The sequence below is a fragment of the Mobula birostris genome, chromosome 31, assembly GCF_030028105.1.
Source record: "Mobula birostris isolate sMobBir1 chromosome 31, sMobBir1.hap1, whole genome shotgun sequence".
Classification (NCBI taxonomy): Eukaryota; Metazoa; Chordata; class Chondrichthyes; order Myliobatiformes; family Myliobatidae; genus Mobula; species Mobula birostris.
In genome coordinates, this window is record NC_092400.1 from 2,077,058 (window position 1) to 2,096,192 (window position 19,135).

The following is a 19,135-nucleotide window of genomic DNA, read 5'->3' on the forward strand; positions in this document are numbered from 1 at the left end:
GCACTTTGGCTGCTTGCAAAGATAAGTGCCGAGAGGGAAATTGATGGGGAAGGATGAATGGACAAGGGAATCACAGAGGGAGCGATCCTCGCAGAAAGTGGAAAGAGGTGTGAGGGAGGTAAAGATACGTTTGGTGGTGGGATCCCTTTAGAGGGGGGTGGAAATTGTGGAGAATGATGTGTTGGATGCGAGGTCATGGGGTGGTAGGCAAGGACAAGAGAAACTCTATCACTGTTAAGGCAGCAGGAATATGGGGTGAGTGCAATTGTTCAGGAAATGGAGGAGGTGAGGGCAGCATGAATGGTGGAGGAAAGGACACCTCATTCTTTGGAGGAGGAGGACATCTCTGATGTCGTCGAAGGAAGGCTGCATCCAGGGAACAGATGCGGTGGAGACAAAGGAACTGAGAAAAGGGAATAGCATTTTTACAGGAGACAGGGTGGGAAGAGGTATAGTCAAGATAACTACGGGAATCTATAGGTTTAATAAAGATGTTGGTCGACAGTTTGTCTCCAGAGATGGAGACAGAGAGGTCAAGAAAGGGGAGGGAGGTGTCAGAAATGCACCAAGTGAATTTAAAGGGCAGGGTGGAAGTTAATGTCAAAGTTGATGAAATTGACAACCTTGGCATGGGTGCTGAAGCAGCACCAATGCAGTCATCAATGTAGTGGAGGAAGAGTTGGGGAGCATTACCAAAGAAAGCTTGGAACATGGACTGCTCTACGTAGCAAACGAAAAGACAAGCATAGGTGGGGCCTTGTGGGTGCCCATGGCTACCCCTCGAGTCTGGAGAAAGTGGGAAGAGCTGAGGGGAAAATTCTTGAGGGTGAGGACCAGTTCTGCCAAATGGAAGAGGGTGGTGGTGTAGGGGAACTGGCAGGTTCTTTCATTGAGAAGCTGAGAGCTTTAAGGCCTTCTTGATGGGGGATTGGAATGTATAGGGACTAGACATCCATGGTGAAAATGATGAGGCGGTTAGAGCCAGGGAATTGAAAGATACAGAGGAGATCGAGAGCAGGAGAAATGTCACAGATGTAGATAGGAAAGGGCAGAACCAAGGAGGATAGAATGGAGTCGAGGTATGAGGACACAAGTCCAGTTGCACAAGAGCAGGCAGAGACAATGGGCCTACACAGACAGTCAGGTTTGCAGATATTGGGAGGCAGGTAGAAGCGAGCAGTATGGGGTAAGGGAACCATGAATTTGCTGGCAGTGGATGGAAGTTCTCTTACGTTGGTGAGGTCAGTGATGGTGTCAGAGACAGCTTTCTGATGGTTTGGAGTGGGGTCCACTTCAAAGGGTGTAGGTATGAGGAGGTATCTGAGAGTTGTTACCTGGCCTCATCAAGGTAGAGATCAGTCCACTACACTACTCCTTTGTTTGTGGGTTTGATGGTAAGATTGGTGTGGAAAGAGTGGAGGGCAATGCGTTGAGAGGGGGTAAGGTTCGAGAAGGAGAAAGGAATGCTGAAGTCGAGACAGTTGATGTCTTGTTGACAATTTGAGATGAAAAGATCCACATCAGGTACAGAACCAGGGTGGGGTGTCCAAGAAGAGGAGGAGAGTTGTAGATGGGAGAAGGGGCCATCAGTGCGGGCTGTGGAATTCTTGCCAAAGAAGTGAGCTTGAAGAAAGAGGTGATAGAAAAAGAGCTTAGTGTTGTGGTGGGCGCAGAACTCACTGAGCTGCTGGCAAAGGAGTACAAAGGTAAGGCCCTTGCTGAGAACAGAATGTTCTGCCCCAGAGAGGGGAAGGTTGGAGGGAATGGTGAAGACATGGCAAGGATTAGGGCTGGGATCAGAGGGGGAATGGGAGTTGGTGGCACCTGAGGAGAAGGGAGGGTTGGAGGGGTTCAGAAAAGGTGGGGTGGGAAAAAGTTGGAGGTTTCAAGGACCAAGAGGTGATGGTGGAGACCCAGGGTTGGAGAGTGGTGCTGGGGGAAGGGGAACTGTGGGGCCCAGCAGCACTATTTAATGTTTCCATATCACCTTTGGTGTTCGGAAGAAACTTATCCAGAAAAATTCTCAGGCAAATTGGAAACTAGCAGGAAAGGAATAAGTTGAGATTACATTCCACAACTCAATGAGTGCAAACTAATAAGGTTGTGCAGTGTTCTCACAAAAGGAAAATCTGATGCAGGCAGAATCCTGGATACCTGCATCAGAAGTATCTCAGGATGAACGCTACCAATGAGACTTTCACTGAAGAACTAATCAGTGAGATGAAGAAAGCAGAGGTAGCACCCTTCATCAGCGCACTACCAACTGTGTCACTGCAATACATTGTCAGTACTAGTCTGTTTAAAAAAAACTTAAAAGCTCAAATCTCCCAAGCCACCTTGAAGGAAATCTAAGACAACAAATTAATATCACAATGTACTTGGTTAAACTGAACCTTTAGCTGTCATTGTGACCACTTGTCAGATTATAAATTCATATCTGGCAAGGCTCAGAATCAAAGGGCAACAGTAATTAGGAGCTCCAAACATTAAAGATCCAGTGAGTGGCTGCTTTGATTGAGACATTCATTAAGCAATGAAAAAACTGAAGCTTCTTTACAGCCTTAAGTGCAATACTGAAGAACCAATTTAATAATGGTTTGAAGAGATCTTAAAAGATTCAGGATTCTTGCTATTCTAATGACTCACAGTGACTCAGGTGGAAAAATTAATATGACTATTCTTAATTATTAAGTTTCTGTCCAGAATTTTCAATTTCATCATTCCACTCACCATAAATAAATCCTCTTTCACAAGCTCATCTACATAATAATAATTTCATTTTGTTTATGAATGAGAATCTGAGGCTAAGTCCCTTAACTCGCATTGCATTCAAAGCAGTAAATAAGCAGGTTTGTAAATAATTATGTGAAGCATCAGAACAAATAATTCTCCATGAATGATTAGATGAATGAATGATTTAATCTCAAAATCCTAATGGGCCAATATCACGTAGATCTTTTTTTTACATTCACAGTTTATCTCAATGCTTTAAAGGAGATAACAATACCTCAATATTCACATTAATACAACAATCCATTTCATATTTCTAATGAGATTAATTGGTAATATTGAATTACTGCATTGTTGTATTACCATTAAAATGGAGGCTCAAGAACATTAGGATTAGTGAGTTAGTTCTTGTAAAATGGGTATTTGTGCAGCACTAAATCTTTTCATACATCTAGGTACCAAGAAAATTCCAACCCTTAAGATCAACTATTTCCCAACCAACAACGCTCTCTGAAAGAGACAGTCAGATCGCACCAGGAACCAGAAGTCTCATCATTGCTTCATCTTTGTTTTAATTATTATTGGAACGTATCAACTTGAAGCCTTTTAAAATTTGAAATAAACATGGTTTGTTAAAAAAATTGTTCAGTTCAACATTACTCAGCTATTACTTATTACCCAATTGTTTATACCTGAAAGTCACTGACAGAACTTCTTTTCACATTTAAAAGTCACAAGATTGTTAGTTTGAATCTGTGGCTCGATAAAGTAACATTCAATATTCCTCTTATAGTGTATACCTCCACTAAGCTGCTTCTCAAATGCCACCCTTCAGTTGTTTTACTGACATTAATCTTGTAGTCCTTTTCTCTTATTCCTCCAGTATTTGAATACTTGTGCCTTGGCAAATAGGAATGGGCATAACTGAGGTACAGTAAACTTTTACTGCAATTCCCTCCAAGTTGTTTCACTGTTTTACATGCCCTTCTTTGTGCTTTAATATCAGACCTGTGATCAACTATACATACTGTATTTAGTACTAAGACCATCAAGATACCTGGATATATTTCTGCATTATCCTTATCTTTATCCATGTACCCCTTTACGAATAAAAGCTAATTTCCAGGGTTCTGTGACAAGAACCACGGTTGCATCTGCTTGAGTAAGTAGAATATGTCAAAAATCAAAGCACTTAATTATTATACATATTGGACTGTACCATTGAAGACTAAATTTTAAGTCTTGTTACATCCAGATCTTGAATCTAAGAGATATATATTACATTTTGGTTATAACAGCAAATATTAATAGAAATGTTATTGTAGAGCAATCAGATTTATAAAAAAAACATTTGGCATTAGACTAAAAGAAAATATTGAGCAAATAAAATAAAGCATCATGGGATAAAACACAACATGAATAATACCAGGTCAGTGTTGATTCTACCCTGAATATTAGTATTGAGTGAATTACAATGTGCTTTATCGTAAAACATTAAGAACTCAAAACTTCTTAATATGAAAGCAAAATCTTGAAGACTTTGATTTCTGTAGTCAAACATTCAAATTCCTTCATTGAATGCTGTAATCTTCAATATATTCTACAGAATTGAGAAGAATTATTGGACCAGTTCCAATAATTATTGGATTCATTGAAAAGGAGTGAAGAAATTCAAAAATATGTGATCTTCTGCTTTTTTTTTGGCATAAGATCACATATATCAGCAAAAAATTGATACACAACAAAACTATCATTTTCTGACAGAAAGGTGTGTGGAACAGCAAGGTGTTATGACGATGCCTGTATTGTTATGGTCTAATATTAACGTCTTATGTTTTGCATGCTGGGGATAGATCACAGCACATTCTGCCCTCTCGAAAAATACAGTACAGGCAACATCTGCATGACAGGGAGGGGGTGCTGCGTTAATTGAAAATGGTCTATTTTGCATAATGAAAGAGCCATCCATGCATGTGTTAAGAAATGCGAGCTGAAAAAATTGTACTTATTTATTTACATTTTATCTCCACTTCATTCTCATCAGAATGAAATTTATTCCATTTATCAACATTTTCTTAATTTTCTAAGGGCAAATTCCAGTCACCCAAACATCCATAACACAGGAGTTGCCTGTACACAGAATCGAAGAGTGAATCTCTTTGGAGTTCACAATTTAAAATATACTGCACTTAAATATTAATCTTTGGATCCAAAATCCTACCTGAATAACATTTCCCAAAGTAGCTAATCCAGGTTTGTAACTGTTAAAGCAAATTAATCACTCCATTCACTTTATAATACACAAACTGAATTTCTCATATTATTTACTATGTAAGAAGTCAAATAAATTGAGCTAAAAAACTGCAACCCAATTCCCTCAATTCAATCACCTTGAGGTAATATATTTTACCTCTAAGTAATCTGTATTGTTTGTAATCTCAGCCTTATTACAATTAGCAACCTACAATTTTGAAATGTGGACAAATTGAGGCATCTGCTAGTTCTTTAAAGCAATAAAAATCTAAATGATCTAGGAATAGACTTACAAAATATTCAGGAACTTTACTTTAGATCCATTATTAATACCATTTACAACTCTTTGCATAATACAATATTTACCCACAATATTGTCAAAACTCTGGCTGATTACTAAAGACTTGTGCTGATCAAATGGCTTGAGTGTTCACCAGTATCTTTAACCTCTCACTTTGGCAGTGAGGTACCCCACCTGCTTTAAGTAGACTTCAGTTATACTGGTGTCCAAGAACAACATGGTAACCTGCCTCAATGACTATCATCCAGTAGCACTTACATCCACTGTGACGAAGTGCTATGAAAAGTTGGCAATAAAACGTATCAATTCCTGACAGAAACAATCTGGATCTGCTTCAATATGCCAAATAGCACAACAGATCCACAGTAGATGTCATTTCATTGGCTCTTCACTTAACCCTGGAACATTTGGACAATGAAGAAGTATACATCAGGATTTGTTAATTATGGCTCAGCATTCAATACTATCCTCCTCTCACAACTAAACAATAAGCTTAATGACCACGGCCTCAGTACTTCCTCGTGCAATTGGATCCTTGATCTCTTCACTTAAAGCCATAGTCAGTTCCAATTGGCATAAACATCACCTCCACAATCTCCATCAGCATTGGTGCACCACAATTCTGTGTGCTTCGCCCCCTGAACTACTCACTTTATAACGTACTTATGACTGAGAGGCTAAGCACAGCTCCAGTGCCATATTTAAGTTTGCCAACCACACCACTGTCGTTGGCCGAGTCAAAGGTGGTGATGAATCAGCACAGAGGAGGGAGGCTGAAAATCTGGCTGAGTGGTACCACAACAACAACCTCTCCCTCAATGTCACCAAGACCAAGGAACTGGATTATTGACTTCAAAAGGAGAAAACCAAATTTTCATGAGCCAATTTTCATCAGGGGATCAGAGGTGGAGAGGGTCAGCAACTTTAAATTCCTTGATCATCATTTCAAAGAAACGCTGGGCAGTGCCCCCACTTTGTTAGAAGTTTGCAAAGTTGTGAAAATTCTAAAAAATAGTACTGGATGTAGCTCAGTCCAACACGGGTAAAGCCCTTTTCACCATTGAGCAAACCTACATGGAACGTTGTTGCAGAAAAGTAGCATCCATCATCAGGGGCCCCCACCATCCAGGCCATGCTCTCTTCTTGCTGCTTTCATCAGGAAGATACAGGAGCCTCAGGACCAACACCAACAGGTTGAGGAACAGTTATTACCCCTCTTACATCGGGCTCTTGAACCATAGAGGATAACTTCAATCAACTTCATTCACCTCATTATTGAATTTTTCCATAACCTCCATAACTCACTTTCAAGAACTCTTCATCTCATGTTCTTGATATTCATTGCTTATTTATTTATTACTATTATTATTTTCTTTTCTTTTGTATTTGCACAATTTGTTGTCTTTTGCACATTGATTATTTGTCCGTTCTGTTGGGTGCAGTCTTTCACTGATTCTATTGGGCTTTTTGGGTTTACTGTGTATGCCTGCAAGTAAATGAATCTCAGGTTTGTATGTGGTGACATATATGTACTTAGATAATAAATTTGCTTCGAACTTTTTAAGTAATCTTGATCCCTGCCCATACTAAATGAGCAGATTACAACCAGATGCTTTAGAGTCAAAGCAGATGCAAACTCATCCCTGACTTAATACCCATAAAATCCTCAATATTTACAGCATATTAAATAGGCAATTCAGTCCATTACATCCTGCAAGCTTAAAAAAGGAACTTAGGTTAATATCATTTACCAGCTATTATTTAATTTCCTTGTAGGATATACCTCTCCAAGTGCTCATCAGGATAGCTTTCAGTTATAATGAGTGCCTCTACACCAATTATTATTTCATGCATTAATGTCCAGACTCCACTATTTTTTGGATGAAAAAATTACCCTCAATTTCCCTCTAATCATTTTAGTGACCAACTTCAATTCCTTCCTTAGTCAATGATTACTCTGCTATGGAAAATAGGTCCTTCCTGCAAAGTACGCCTTGACTCCTATTCATACACCTCAATTAATTCTTTTTAATTTTAATTGTTTTGTTTCAATCTCTCTTTCTCAAAGTAAGAGTTAACTTTGTTTATTATCAGAGTACATACATGTCACCACATACAACCCTAAGATTCTTTTTCCTGCAGACATAAGTTAATGAACAACAATGTAATTGCAGATATAAATAAATAACAAGCATAAAGCAACAAGATAAAACAGTCCTTAAATGAGTGTAGCTATCCCCTTTTGTTCAAGAGCCTGATGGTTGAGGGTGATTACTGAGGCACCTGTGCCTTCTACCTAATGGCAGCAGTGAGAAAAGAGCATGGCCTGGGTGGTCAGGATCTTTGATAGTGGATGCTGCTTTTCCACAGCAACGTTTCATGTAGATGTGCTCAATGGTTGGGAGGGTTTTACCTGCGATGTACTGGGCTGAATCCACCAGCTTTAGTAGGATTTTCTGCTCCCAAAGGCATTGGTGTACCCATACCAGGTTGTAATGCAGCCAGTCAGCACACTTTCCACCACACATCTATTGAAATTTGCCAAGGTTTTTGATGACTTGCCGAACCTCCACAGACTCCTGAGAAAGTACAAGCCCTGTCATGCATTCTTCGCAATTATATTTATATGATGGATCCAGGACAGGTCTTCTGAGATAGTGACATCCAGGAATTTAAAGGTACTGACCCTCTCCACATCTGTTCTTCCGATGATTACGCATTCATGGACCTCTGGTTTCCCTCTCCTGAAGTCTACAATTAGTTCCTTTGTCTTATTAACATTGAGCGAGAGGTTGTTGTTTTAGCACCACTCAGCCAAATTTTCAATCTCCCTCCTGTATGCTGATTCATCGCCACCTTTGATGCAGCCCATAACAGTGGTGTCATCAGCAAACTTGTATATGGTGTTGGAGCTGTACTTAGCCACACAATCATAGGTGTAAGGCGAGTAGAGCAAGGGGCTGAACACACATCCCTGTGGTGCTCCTGTGTTGATGGAGATTATGAAGGAGATGTTTTTGCCAATCCAGACTGACTGGGGTTGTTGGTGTGGTAGAGTTTGTTGTCAATTCTTGAGTTGGAGAACTTAGAATGAACAAAGTGATGCAGCAGACTTCAACACTGTAGATCAGCAAATATCCTTTTTTGTCTTGTTAGTCTCCCCTCTCAGTGTTACACCCCTCTGTCCCTTTATTAGGGTCAGAGAGAGCGCTTGTGGTATGTTGAATTGTCAGGTGTATGATTAGTTTTTGTTGTACTACAGATCATGGTCTTTATCAGTAATTATCACTCCACCTCCACTGTTCAGACTTGCAGTTGAACAATCTCAGATACAGGGACATATCCCAAAATGAAATGCTTTCTGACACTCATCACCCAGCTCCCACCAACTCTGTCACATGGATACCATGAATTGCCACATCTCTCTTATTCTCAAACATCTTTCCTCTGGGCTTTGACCTTTTGAAATAGCCCGACCTATAAGGCCTCTAGGCTATCTGCCACTCCGGCAAAGGAATTTCACATGGCGGAGCCTTTCAATTAAATTCTGCAGGATAGTCTACCAGCCTCTTACTTGAAGTTACCCAAACCTACATAACCATCTCCAGATACAGCCTGCTTTTTGGCAAAGGTCTAGTACAAGTAAATGACATTCTCTAAATATAGCTTCCATCTAATCATGAGTGCAATCAAAAGGAAATAACTTGGTCAAAGGAAGATACATATCCAGTTGTTAAATTAATCTAATACGAGGTGCAGGCACAAAGCTTTAAAAGCCATGCAGTGTAAAAGCTTTCAGAAGGTAATCTCGCTCCTGGTGCAATCGTTGACTGTACAGGAACCCAGCAGATAAACTAATAAACGCAACCTGAGAAGGGCGAGAACAGGCAGCAAGAAAACTGGAAGGAACCAGGGGGACCTTGAGAGAGAGGTGAGCAAGCGTCAGCAGGGCTGTAGACCACAATCTTAGTGCCCAGTCTTGGAGATCGAAGGGCAGAAGAAAAGGAGAGTGCTGGGATTTTACTGCTCTTTGCGGAGATAAACGAATGTTCTAGTTCAAAGAGGAAAGATATGAGAATACATTAAAAAAGACAAGATGGAGAGAGGTACAGAAACTTAGTTCAATGTAAAGATACAAACTCAGGTTGACCTTTCATGAAGAATTTAGCTCAAACTGGTCTTTGGGCTTAAAAGTCACCACTGACAACCAACATGAAAACTACTTAGAAAGAGTAATGAAGTAGTTTAAAATTTCCTCAATTTTATATTTTGTTTGGAAATTTATTTACATGCATCATCTTCAGGGGAATGGATTGCATTCTGTAATAGCTTATATAAAAATAAGGACTACTACCCATTAAAGTAATTTCCCTAAAGGGTGAGTGAGAGAATATGAAAATGCATGAATGAGCAAGAGAGCACACAAGACCCAATGCGAGTGCAAATGAGAGAATGAGTGAGAGCGAGAGTGAATGAGGATGAGAGAGACAGAGACAGTGAATGAGAATGAGTGAAAGTGAAGAGCAAGTGGGAGTGTTTTGGAACTAAAACTCAGTACCAATTAAGTATGGAGAAGGATATTTGTATTTCTTAAATGAAAACCTAACAGAAAGACTTATTCTTTACACTTCACATATTACGATTAAATTATGCAAGGTTTTTATTTGCACTACCGAATTCTCATTTTGTTACAATGAGATTTCTCAGAGGACCTGGTAAAATATACTTAGTGAGTCTGTGTGTCAAGCTTATTACACAATAGGGCCAAATACATCCAAAATTAATATGCGATAAAATACTTCAAACTTGATTGTGGTATCTCTACCCCTACTAAATTCTCATACCACCTCCATAGTGCCAATTTTACAAAAAACCTGCAATTTGCAATAGTATCTGTTTTTCTGTAAAACACAGCCAAACGTCTGTAGTTATTATTGAACATACCATTGAAACAACACTAGTCCAACAATAGAGGTGTACATCTTACCTGAAGCTGTTCAGAAAAGCAAGAGAATGAGGAGGGGAGCTTCTGGGATGGGCAGGGAAGAGAGACAATACAAACAAATGCAGAATTTGCACAGAAAATAGGAGAATGGACACCATGTGCTAGGTTTCACCTGGCCATAAACAATGCCTCATTTCACAACCTAGCTCAGAAAACAATCCATTTGAAATTTAACTAATGACACCATTATTCAGTTCCATTTCTAAAAATGTTTAGTTGTTATGTAAATTAAAGCTTTGCATTTTTCTGCCTTGAGGTAATGATTCTAGGAAGACCAACTATATATTAAGAAAACTTATTAAAATAAAGATACATTACTCTCTCTGATATAATTCAAATCCATACGCTCTTCAACACCAAAACATTCACAACAGCAGAAGATGTTGATTGAAAATAGCACTACGCGATCAGTGAAATTTTCAGGGTACTTTGGTTCATAATGATAGAACTGTGAGAAAAAAGCCTTCAATTACCTTCCCCTCAACCTCCATAGCAGAAATCTGACCTAAATTCCTGTGGTGTTTTAATAGCAGCTTAAAAATAGATGCACTGGTTGGACAAAAAAGAATATACAAAGGGAAAAAAAGAGACTAAATTTCTGCAGCTGCAGATACAAAAGACATTGGCCACTGGCATCAAACTCAAACCATACTCATGCAAGTTGAATAATGTGTTTTGGTGGGCTAGCTGACCACTAAACATCAGCATCTGATCCCTAATCAGTATCTATTTGGCTATTATATGGAAATACTTTACAGCAGGAGTAACCAATGTTCCCTGAAACCTTTTATAATGAGTATTCAAGAACAATATATTTTAAAATACAGTCTCTTCTTGGAAACTATCAAATAACATAATGAAAAGCAAATGTCTAGCTGTTAATGGAGGAATCCTGCCCAACCATCATGACAAAGTAACAAGTGTGCCCTTCATGAAGACATTAAATAAATAGATGTTTTAAAGAAAGAGTGTTCCTTTGATAGAACTAATCAAGATCAGAAATTTAATCAGAAAATAAAACTTTTTCCAACTAATCTCAATTCAAAACAAGATCTGCACTTGAGGGAAAGAATGCTTTGCTGGATGTCTCTTTTTGGCGGTGGCCACAATTGTATAGCCTGGATAATGCACATGTTCCATTGTTATCTTTTGTGATTGCAGGGTATTAAAAGATGTTTGTGAATATCCTGTGATACCCAACATCGGACATTATTTTGAACACAGTTTTATTTCATCGGGTATTTGTCATTGGAAATGTTTGGATATTGAAGTTTTATTTTAGACATTATTTTAATTTTAAGTCCGTACTAATTTGCTGAGTTTAACTATTTTTAGCAATGGTTACTTAAAGCTGCAGGTGATGTTTACACACCATGCGATTTGGACAACTTAAACAAACTGAAATATATTTTTAAGAGTATATGGGGAGAGGTGGAAGGAAATGTAACTTTAGACTTAAAATTCTTCCTAGCCTTATATCTCTCTAAGTGATATACCATATTCCAGCCGATAGTTGGGTGCAGAGCAAACTTGGGCCATGACCTGTGTAAATGCCTCCCTCAGACAACAAGATCAGTTTTTACTCCCTCTGGGAAATCACCAGATATCTACCCAGATGAAACCAGCATTGTGCAATTTATTATGCAATCTGACAACTGTATTTTCAGGCTATGTCCGAGCAAGAGGATTATTCTTCTTCCCTGCTAAAACACGACTGTTTTCAACAATAGTGCTATATGAACAAATACAGACAGTTGTGTGCTATTAGATCCCTAATATGTTAGACTTCTGTACAATCATGCCAAGTAAATTGAAGCTGTAACCCAGGGGAAAAAAACAGGCTTTATGCATTAATAAATAGTTTTATTCTGAATTTTGAGCAGAAATCGTTTTTAAAAACTGCATTATAAATCATGATATTATCAAATAATAAAAACATCAGCAATTCTGAAGAGTGACTCCATTTGCATTCTAACCACCTGGGGCTAACTTTCTCTAATAGCAAAAGTATAAATCAATAGTAGCACAAAGTTAACTGCTGTAAAGAAATTTTACTTTGGTTTAGCCTTCTAAAATTCCAATAAGACTGCAGAGATAGGAAAGATATTTCTATGATGGAGATATTCAAAACCAAGGGATATAGCTTAAGCGTACAGGGTAAGCCATTTAGGACTAAGATGAAGGGAAAATTCTTCAGCCAAAGAAGAGGTGAATCTCTAGAATTCTCCATTACAAAAGCTAGTTTGAGGCAAAATTATTAAATATATACAATGTGACTAAACACATTGATGAAGGTAGAGCCGTAGATGTAGTGTATATGGATTTCAGCAAGGCATTTGATAAGCTACCCCATGCAAGGCTTATTGAGGAAGTAAGGAGGCATGGGATCCAAGGGGACATTGTTTTGTGGATCCAGAACTGGCTTGCCCACAGAAGGTGAAGAGTGGTTGTAGACGGGTCATATTCTGCATAGAGGTTGGTGACCAGTGGTGTGCCTCAGGGATCTGTTCCGGGACCCCTACTGTTTGTGATTTTATAAATGACCTAGATGAGGAAGTGGAGGGATTTGCTGATGACACAAAGGTTGGGGGTGTTATGGATAGTGTGGAGGGCTGTCAGAGGTTATAGCGGGACATTAATAGGATGCAAGACTGGGCTGAGAAGTGGCAGATGGAGTTCAACCCAGATAAGTGTGAGGTGGTTCATTTTGGTAGGTCAAATATGATGGCAGAATACAGCATTAATGGTAAGACTCTTGGCAGTGTGGAGGATCACAGGGATCTTGGGGTCCAAGATCATAGGACACTCAGAGCTGCTATGCAGGTTGACTCTCTGATCAAGAAGGCATATTGTGCATTGGCCTTCATCAACCATGGGATTGAGTTTAAGAGCCAAGAGGTAATGTTGCAGCTGTATAGGTCCCTGGTCAGACCCCACTTGGAGTACTGTGCTCAATTTTGGTCACCTCACTACAGGAAGGAAGTAGAAACCATAGAAAAGGTGCTGAGGAAATTTACAAGGATGTTGCCTGGATTGGGGAGCATGCCTTATGAAAATAGGTTGAGTGAACTTGGCATTTTCTCCTTGGAGCGCCACGAGGATGAGAGTTGATCTGATAGAGGTGTAGAAGGTGATGACAGGCATGATCATGTGGGTAGTCAGAGGCTTTTTCTCAGGGCTGAAATGGCTAGCATGAGAGGGCATAGTTTTAAGGTGCTTGAAAGTAGGTAACGAGATGTCAGTGGCAAGTTTTTTTATGCAGAGAGTGGTGAATGTGTAGAATAGGCTGCCAGCGGCAGTGGTGGAGGCGGAAACGATAGGGTCTTTTAAGAGACTCCTGGATAGATACATGCTTAGAAAAATAGAGGGCTATGGGTAAGCCTAGGTAGTTCTAAGTAAGGATATATTTGGCACAGTTTTGTGGGCTGAAGGGCCTGTACTGTGCTGTAGATTTTCTATGTTTCTAAGGAGTTAGATAAACAACCATTAGCTAAAGAAATCAAGGGATTGAGAAGAAATCAGGAACAGGATATTGATTGGCCATGATCACATTAAAAGCAGAGCAAGCTTTAAAATGCTGAATAGGCTACATCTGACACCTGCTGTTAAATTCTGTCCCACTCTGAAAAGTTCCTGTTTCAATGCTCTATCTGTGTTGAGTCAGCTGGTTTAGATAACGACCCACTAACTGCAAAAATTTGTTCCGCCGTCTTAAGCAGGGCAGAAGTGAGAGGGTAAGGGACTACTTCTATGTCGACTCAGGCCTAGGGGGCTGGTGTCGGGCGAACTGTAAGGGAGGTAAGGGAGGAAAGCAAAATCATCCACTAATTCTCCCTTAAGGGAAAGTACCAAACATCTATTAAAGGAAAAATCAGTCTTGGCTTCCAGCACTCATTCTCTGGGATGCATAAATGAAGATAAAGTGCCCAGCACCTGTGAACTTTTCTCCAAGATGAATTAACATCTTGTAAGGAGGGGAACAGAGTCAGTATTAGGATAGTTATGATAAAAGGTAGAAATGTTGTGAGCTGGGGTTGTTCATTAAAAATAATTTTACCATGTTGAAGTTTATTTTACTTTAACTATATTTTATTTCACACATCATTGTCTGGCTGAGAGCTTGGTAATGTACTTGTGAGCTACTTCTACTGGTTTAATTTTGATTAGTGGAATCTGCAACTGATTAGTTTTGAGAAAACTTTGACTCCAACTTCACTCCTTTCAGAGAATATCTCTCCACAAACTGCACACCCTACATAGTGAACTGACTATGCCAGTGATCACAGACATATGTTGTACTTTTCAGATTTAGAATAAAGCTGACAGCACGAATGGTGCAAATGTATCTCTTTCCCTTTTGAGTTAGATCTAAATAAATTCAGACGAGAGGAAAGAACTGATCTAATCAAAACTGATTTTTAAATTAATTGGACCCATTCTTCAGGTACCGTGTGGATTAAATGCATTTTACCATGTTATAAATTCAACATTTCATCAATAAAACTAGTCTCAATCTGTTGGTCTTCAGATTCTATAAATCGTTACAACATTTCAACAACATCACTGTGGAGTATGTAATCTATATGTGAATAATTGAATTTGAAAACCTGCAAAGTATATATTGCTTGTCCAATACTAATTACTTTGGGCAACATTTCCATCAGTCAATTGTTCATTACTTACCTCTGGAGTCTGCCAAACTGCTCTGCGTTGTTGTGGATGGTGTTTCAGCTGAGGATACCTCTGCAATTTTGTGTCCTGCACACATAGCTTTCAGCATCTGGAAAACTGCCAATGGAGCTACATTCATCTTCAACAGATCCACAATTATTCTGATGGTCAGAATGCAGAACAGACATTAGAGGAACCAGACCATTTCAACAATCAATAAATAGGCACAGATACACCAATTCTCTACTTACGTAATGTTTCATCTGAAGGAATATCACAAAGATAAACATGATTATTTGGTATGAAATGCTGGAAAGGTCATTAGAATATACAGAACAACATACCTAAATAACAGCAATTATGAAGTCCACTCTACTAATATAAAAATTAATGGCAAATATTTCAAAGATTAAAAATTGGTTTGTGGAACTAAGTTTGTGAAGACCAGCTGTGGGAGTCATTTGTGGAAAGGCATATTATAAAGCCATGCAAATTAAAATCAATGCTTTCTTTTGGAAAAAAAGTATCATTCTGAAACAAACTCCACATGAATGATGGAGATTACTGTAACTTCAAAGAAAAAACTAGAATGACTACAAACATGAGGAAACAGCAAGATAATGCAATTTAAACAGCATAGGCTCAACACTGAAGAGCTATTTGCAGAATGACATGATTCACAATAAACTCAGATTTACAGCTTTTGTTCTTCACAAGATCACATGACAAAGGAGCAGAAGTAGGCCATTCGGCCCATCGAGTCTGCTCTGCAGCTCCCCCATGAGCTAAACTATTCACCCATCTAGTTCCAATTTCCGGCTTTTTCCCCATATCCCTTGATACCCTGACTAGTTAGGTACCTGTCAATCTCCTCCTTAAACTCCCTCAATGATCAGGCCTCTTAAGAGAGACAATGAATTCTATAGCAGGCAAATAGGAATTCTGCTCATATTGATTTCTCAGTAATTTAGCTTAGGGACAGTACTTATTTACTGAAAGCAAAAGATAAATGATCAAATAGAAATACATGAGTGAGATAGCATCTGTGACAGAAGACATGTTAATCTCCATTAGAAATAAAAATACATAGCATTCAAAAAGAAATGGGGTGGGTGGGATGCATTGGAAAAATTAACGGCTGCTCCTGTCACTGTAATGATGAGAAAGTGTTCAATGAATAAAGAAAATGTGACCTCTCACACATTGAAAGCAACTCATTTCACCTCAAAATGTTGGGGAAAGCCAGAACAGTCTATATAACAAAATTAAAACTGCTGTAACATAGGAAACACAGCAAAAAATAGCATATATATAGATTCCATAAATGGAAATAAGATACATGAACATCCAATATGCATTAGTAATGTTGATTAAGTAACAAATATTGGCCAAGACTCCAGGAAAATTATTTAAATTGAAAGTACCAGAAAAGAGACGGATAGGATTAAGTTAAACAGGATTATTAGCCATTTATTGAACCAATGCAAAAAAAAAATTTAAGATACACATCTGCCCAGACCTAGCTGTACAGTGTGTGGGGCTGAATGGATATAGCAGATATTAGTTCAAGCAAGGATCAGTCTTCAGTTCTAAATGTAAATCACAAGCAGTAAACAGTTTGTAGGTAAAAGGACAGCATTGCAAACAAACAGCACTGACCACAGAGCATAGCTGCTGGCCCACAGTAAGGGATGGCTGCTCAAGAGGTATTATTTTCAATGTGAAATGACGATGAGACGTTCTGGTCTGCATCAGCCAAATGTAAGACAATGGGTAAGCACAATTGATTCTGCAGATGCTGATGGTACAGAGTAACACACACAAAATGATGGAGGAGCTCAGGAGGCAGTCAGCATCTATGGAGTGGAATAAATAGCTGACGTTTCAGACCAACACCCTTCATCAGGATCTCGGCCTGAAACGTCAATTATTTGTTTATTAGATGCCACATGACCTGGTGAGTTCCTCCAGCATATTATATATTCTAAGATATGGAGGATGCTAATTGACCCTCATCAAACCACACAACACTGGCTGTTATTTGCACCATGGTTATGATGTTCAAGAAAGTTTGCAGACCAGACTAATACTGTCACTTAGCACATCAATTGAGGTCAGTGCATAGCTAATTTAACAACAGTTGGGATATGGTGTACAGTACTCAAAACCTTAATTTTGGGTGTCTGGAACTATGTTCCCAGAAGCTTTTAGACCATCTGTATAAATTACTTCATCCCAGTAAAGTTGTTTGAACTTTCAGGAGTGTCTCCAACTGTAGGTATGTAACTCAAAGAAAGCGTTGTCAAACCCAAAATATTGGAGTAAACAATGTCATTATAACTATTGAAATTGCATTGAATCATCTGCTGTTACCTTTGATCTTAAGGGTATAAAAATTGTTTGTACGTTGAGTTTGAGCAACTCTACCAAGACAGTCTACACGAAAATGCCTGCTTGTCATGATGAATAAAGACCTTTATATCACCAGTTTCAGTGTATCTTTGGGTGACTAAGATTACAGTTACAACACTATTTAGCAATGCTCACTGAAGCGTCAACCTAAGTTACTTACTCAGATCTCTAAAAGGGAAACTTGAACCACAAATTTCTGATTTGGAGACAAATATGCCATTAAGCTCAGCTACAGAATACTAAACAGAAGTAGTAAACACCTTACTTGGAAGTTTCATGCTTGAACAAAATCTTCTTTTTCAGAACTCGTTGATTTCACCCACTTTGCCACCTACCCTCAGGTTCACCTGGTCCATTTCCAACACTTCCCTTCCCTTTCTCGATCTCACTGTCTCTATCTCCAGAGACAGCTTATCCACCGATATCTATTATAAACCAACAGACTCTCACAGCTACCTGGACTATATTTCGTCCCATCCTGCCAGTTGCAAAAACGCCATCCTTTTCGCTCAATTCCTCTGTCTCTGCTGCATCTGTTCTCAGGTTGAGGCTTTTCATTCTAGAACGAAGGAGATATCCTCCTTTTTCAAAGAAAGGAGCTTCCCTTTCTCCACCACCAACACTGCCGTTTCACGCAAGTCTGCTCTTACCCCATCCTCCCGCCACACTACCAGGGATAGGGTTCCTCTTGGCCTTACCTACCACCCCACCAGCCTCCATGTCCAGCACATAATTCTCTGAAACGTCCAACACCTCCAACTGGATCCCACCACCTAATATACCTTTCCCTCCCCCCAACTTTCTGCAGGGATCGCTCTCTACGTGACTCCCTTATCCATTCGTCCCTCCCCACTGATTCCCCTCCTGGCACTTATACTTGCAAGCAGAACAAGTGCTACACATGCCCCTACACCTCCCCCCTCACTACCATTCAGGGCCGCAAACTGTCCTTCCTTGTGAGACAACGCTTCACCTGTGAGTCTGTTGGGGTCATATATTGTGTTCAGTACCCCCGGTGGGGCCTCTTGTATATCGGTGAGAAGGGACGTAGATTGGGAGACTGTTTCACCAAGCATCTATGCTCCGCCCACCAGAACAAGTGGGATCACCCAGTGGCCACCCATTTTAATTCCACTTCCCCTTCCCATTTTGATATGTCCATCCACGGCCTCCTCCACTGCCGGGATAAGACCACACTTAGGTTGGAGGAAGAACACCTTATATTCTGTTTGGGTAGCCTCCAACATGATGGCATGAACATCAATTTCTCAAACTTCTAGTAATGTCCCCCCCCCCCTCACCATTTCCCATCCCCTTGTCCCTCACTCTTTTCTTTCTTCCATGGCCTTCTGTCTGTTTCACCAATCAACTTCCTAGCTCTTTGCTTCATCTCTCCCCCTCTAAGTTTCACCTTCACTTGCCGTTTCTCTCTCCCCTCCCCCTACCTTTCAAGTCTACTCCTCAGCTTTTTTTCTCCAGTCCTGCCGAAGGGTCTTGGCCCAAAATGTCCAGTGTACTTTTTTCCATAGATGCTGCCTGGCCTGCTGAGTTCCTCCAGCATTTTGTGTGTCTTGCTCTTCTTCTTCAACATCATTATATTTGGAAATGATTCCCTACAATTACAGTGCATTACACCTTTACAAAGACTGATGAAATAAACTGCTATAATTATGAAAAGCTTGATGCAGTAGTTGAATCACAATTGAAAAATGTTTGGAAACATACAGTTGTGCATTCACTTCTAAATAAGGAACCACACCAGC

General features: G+C 39.5%; 1 protein-coding gene across 3 annotated transcripts in view; it reads right to left on the reverse strand.

Annotated features, from left to right (window-relative positions):
• Positions 1-19,135, reverse strand: part of mzt2b (mitotic spindle organizing protein 2B) — a 36,835-nt gene that overhangs the window by 11,144 nt on the left and 6,556 nt on the right. For 2 of the 3 annotated variants that reach the window (XM_072247635.1, XM_072247636.1), the window contains exon 3: positions 14,973-15,121. In XM_072247635.1, coding sequence (XP_072103736.1) covers positions 14,973-15,121 — 149 coding nt within the window. Of the gene's footprint in view, positions 1-9,152; positions 9,336-14,972; positions 15,122-19,135 lie in introns of all 3 variants that reach the window. The other variant, XM_072247637.1, reaches the window with a different exon arrangement.